The sequence below is a fragment of the Xiphophorus hellerii genome, unplaced genomic scaffold, assembly GCF_003331165.1.
Source record: "Xiphophorus hellerii strain 12219 unplaced genomic scaffold, Xiphophorus_hellerii-4.1 PGA_scaffold_75__1_contigs__length_250000, whole genome shotgun sequence".
In the NCBI taxonomy this organism is placed as follows: Eukaryota; Metazoa; Chordata; class Actinopteri; order Cyprinodontiformes; family Poeciliidae; genus Xiphophorus; species Xiphophorus hellerii.
The window spans coordinates 221,223-224,433 of NW_022587650.1; the positions used below are offsets into that span (position 1 = coordinate 221,223).

Here is a 3,211-nt window from a genome sequence, read left to right on the forward strand (position 1 = left end):
AAGAACTTCTCCTGGCAGCTGATACTCCTGAGGATGACACTGAAGTGGATGATGACATGAGTAAGGATGACTTCACATTATGTAGCCATCAATTATTGTGTGAGCTTCACTTAGCGATGTACACATAATTTAAATTGCATAATCACTAGATTTTAATGGTCAATTCAACATCACATTTCTCTTATCACAGGTTGGGACAATGACCTCTCATCGATTTTGCTGCTGCTACACCTGATTCCCCCCTCTGCCTTGGGTCGTAAGAGACCAGGGAAGGTGTCTGCCTCCCAAGCAGAGAAGCATCTTGTGGTCTTCAAGAAGGTTTGTATTTGTTGCAAATTTTACTTTATGTTATACTCAAGGTTGTTTCACTGGGAGAGTTTCAGTTTTAGGGTGATATCACACATAGTTAAATGCTGTTTTCCCATATGTAGCATTGCAGCTATGGAATTGTAATTGTATTGTGTGTTTTTTTTCCACAGACAGGAACCAACATCCAAGAACATCTTGATGCCATCACGACGAGCACACAACCCTATCTCCTGGCTGTGGGACGGAGGAAGAAAGTAGCTCACCAGTTCATCATCCTTGACAAAAATGCCATTGCTTGCAGGTCAACTTCCTCTCTTGGTGCTTTTGATGAACTGTTTAAGGCACATTACGTGTTTGCCACAACATACAACCCCATGCTGTGCAACATGTTTACGTTCATCCAGACCACTGTGTACAATATAGATGTAGGTAAAGTGAAAGAAAGTCCACGTGTGGCAGAAATTCGGGCTAGGTTGCTTCACTAGTACTGGAACTAATCTGTTTTTCAATAAGTGTTTTATTTGTTAGGCAGAGTTAAGTTGCACAAATGCACTTGTTCGGTATGTGCAAGTAGTTAGTTCATGGTTACTTGGATGGAAAAAACTCTTTGCCTTAAATGTACTCTGTCAAGTTTGAGCCGTCTATTGTAATGGGATGTACATCATGTGATGTTACTGTGACGCTACCACAGTTAACAGTGGATCTTAAAAATGTGCTTTATTTCAATAAATAACTTAAATGCATTTCTGTGGTAACCTGATTTTATTCAATTGTACATTTAACTCTACAAAAGTGTAAAAATAGCACTTCATATTTATTTGTGCAGAGTTGATTTTTCACAGCTAAAGAGTAAATTATCAACACAGTAGTGTGTCAGATCAACACTCATAAGAGTTATATGAGCCTCCAGTGTAAACCCTCAATGACTCAATGCAGTGTTGAAAAGCATGAGAATCCGAGTTGTTTTGTCACCATTATGGAGTAACTTATTAACTCTGATTAGAATCATATTTACTCTTATCAGAGTTATTTGACAAGGAGTGTTAAGTTTTATTAACACTGTACAGTGTTAGTCAGTGTTAAATTTTAACTCTATTTTGAGTTAAATTGTACTCTGAAAATGGAACACAATAGAAAGAGTTAAATTGACACCAATTCCGATAAGGACCAAATAGACTCGGAGACAGTGTTAAATTCAACTCTTTAGGTGTTGATTTAACACTGCAAATTTTACTGTGCACTATCCAAACTCTGCTATCCAAACTATCAAAACTTTATCCACTCTCTCAACTGACCGCAACTCGCCTACAACAACCCACATTTTGAATGGAGCCTGTGGGGTTTCTAAAGCTGTCAAACCCCGCGCCAAACTCTGAGCCACTACAGCCGGGCAGCGAGGCTTCGGACGTCATCGTTTTCGGCTCCTCCCCTAAATGAAGCAAGCTTCGATACGCGCTTTACGGAAACGCCCCCTCCATTACTCGACACATTCATCTCCGCACTTCACCACCATGTATATTTCTTTTAAGTTTTTCTAAATCTTCCTCAAGCGGAATACCTGTGATTACACCACGTGATACTCTGTTTTCTCCAACAATTTTCTTTTCACTCACCACCTTTTTACAAATGTTATCAATCTGCATGCTTTTATTCTTTTGTTCTTTAGACTTACATTTTATCAACATATTACCATCTCGCAAGATTTTACAAACTCAACCTCCCCTATTTTCTTTTTTATTTCTCTAGAACTGCTATCGGACTGAGGTTTATGTTCATATCTTCCTTCCTGAATTTAAGTATTACCTTAAACTCCTCATTTACCATTTTCCTCCTAACCACTCTGTTTTCTTCATCTGAACTATATTCTTCTAAACTTCTCTTACTATTTAGGTTACCAATCTCTCTATCATCTTTCGAAACTTTTTCCTTCCCTCTACCCCTTCCTCTACCTACCGTAGTCCATTCGTCAAAATCCATATCATCTTCATCACCACCCCCATCTACCTTTGTGGTCATCCCAATCCAGTCACACTCCAGTTTATGCCAACCGCCAAAATAACAAATCCCTTTGTAAAGTTGTTTCAAAAACTCTCGCGCCGCTCTCTCTGAAGCCCACCACCTCTTTTGAAACCCTCATGATGGAAGTTGGTTCCTCAGATACATTTTATACTATTTTGATATATCGCCCTCCTGGCCCTGCTGGGACTTTTCTTCAGGATTTCGCTGACTTTTTATCTTCTATAATTAGATTGGGAAAGGTCTTGATTGTGGGTGATTTTAATTTGCAGATTCATGATGTTACTTCTATCCCAGCAAGAGATCTTATATCACTGACAGAGGCGCTTAACTTTACACAGTATGTGTCAGGTCCCACACACAACAAGGGTCACATGTTAGACCTGGTTTTTGCACTGGGCTTGCAAATTACCAATGTGTGTGTGGAGGATGTGCTTCTCAGTGACCATTACTGTGTTTTCTTTGACTTGATGGTGCCATCTGAACCTCGGCCTGTATTTACTAAGGCAAAGAGGAGAATCATCACAGAGGCGACAGCCATGCTTTTCTGCGATAAGTTTGATCCTTCTCTTCTTAATAATCTCACTGAAACTGACTGTTTTGTGAATTGTTTTAATAGCCAATGTGCTGATATCTTGGATCAAGTAGCGCCAGTTAAGGCTAGGAAGGCACCACAGGAAAGTTTCTGTCCTTGGATAAATGATGAAATTATGTCTCTGAGGAGAACATGCCGCCAGACTGAACGTTTATGGAAGTCTACTAAATTGGAGGTCCATAGGCTGCATTTAAAGGACTTAATATTGTTCATAAATAAGAGGATTGAGGAGGCCAGGGCAAGTTATTTTAAATGTCTGATTGCCTCAAATAAAAGAAATCCTAAAGTGCT

At 39.4% G+C, this 3,211-nt stretch overlaps 1 protein-coding gene across 1 annotated transcript in view; it reads left to right on the forward strand.

Annotated features, from left to right (window-relative positions):
* LOC116716620 (uncharacterized) overlaps positions 1-794 on the forward strand; it is a 2,627-nt gene extending 1,833 nt beyond the window's left edge. The window contains exons 5-7 of the mRNA XM_032557444.1: positions 1-60; positions 191-318; positions 480-794. Of these exons, the coding sequence (XP_032413335.1) occupies positions 1-60; positions 191-318; positions 480-794 (503 nt within the window). The remainder of the gene's footprint in view (positions 61-190; positions 319-479) is intronic.
* Positions 795-3,211: the final 2,417 nt, after the last annotated feature.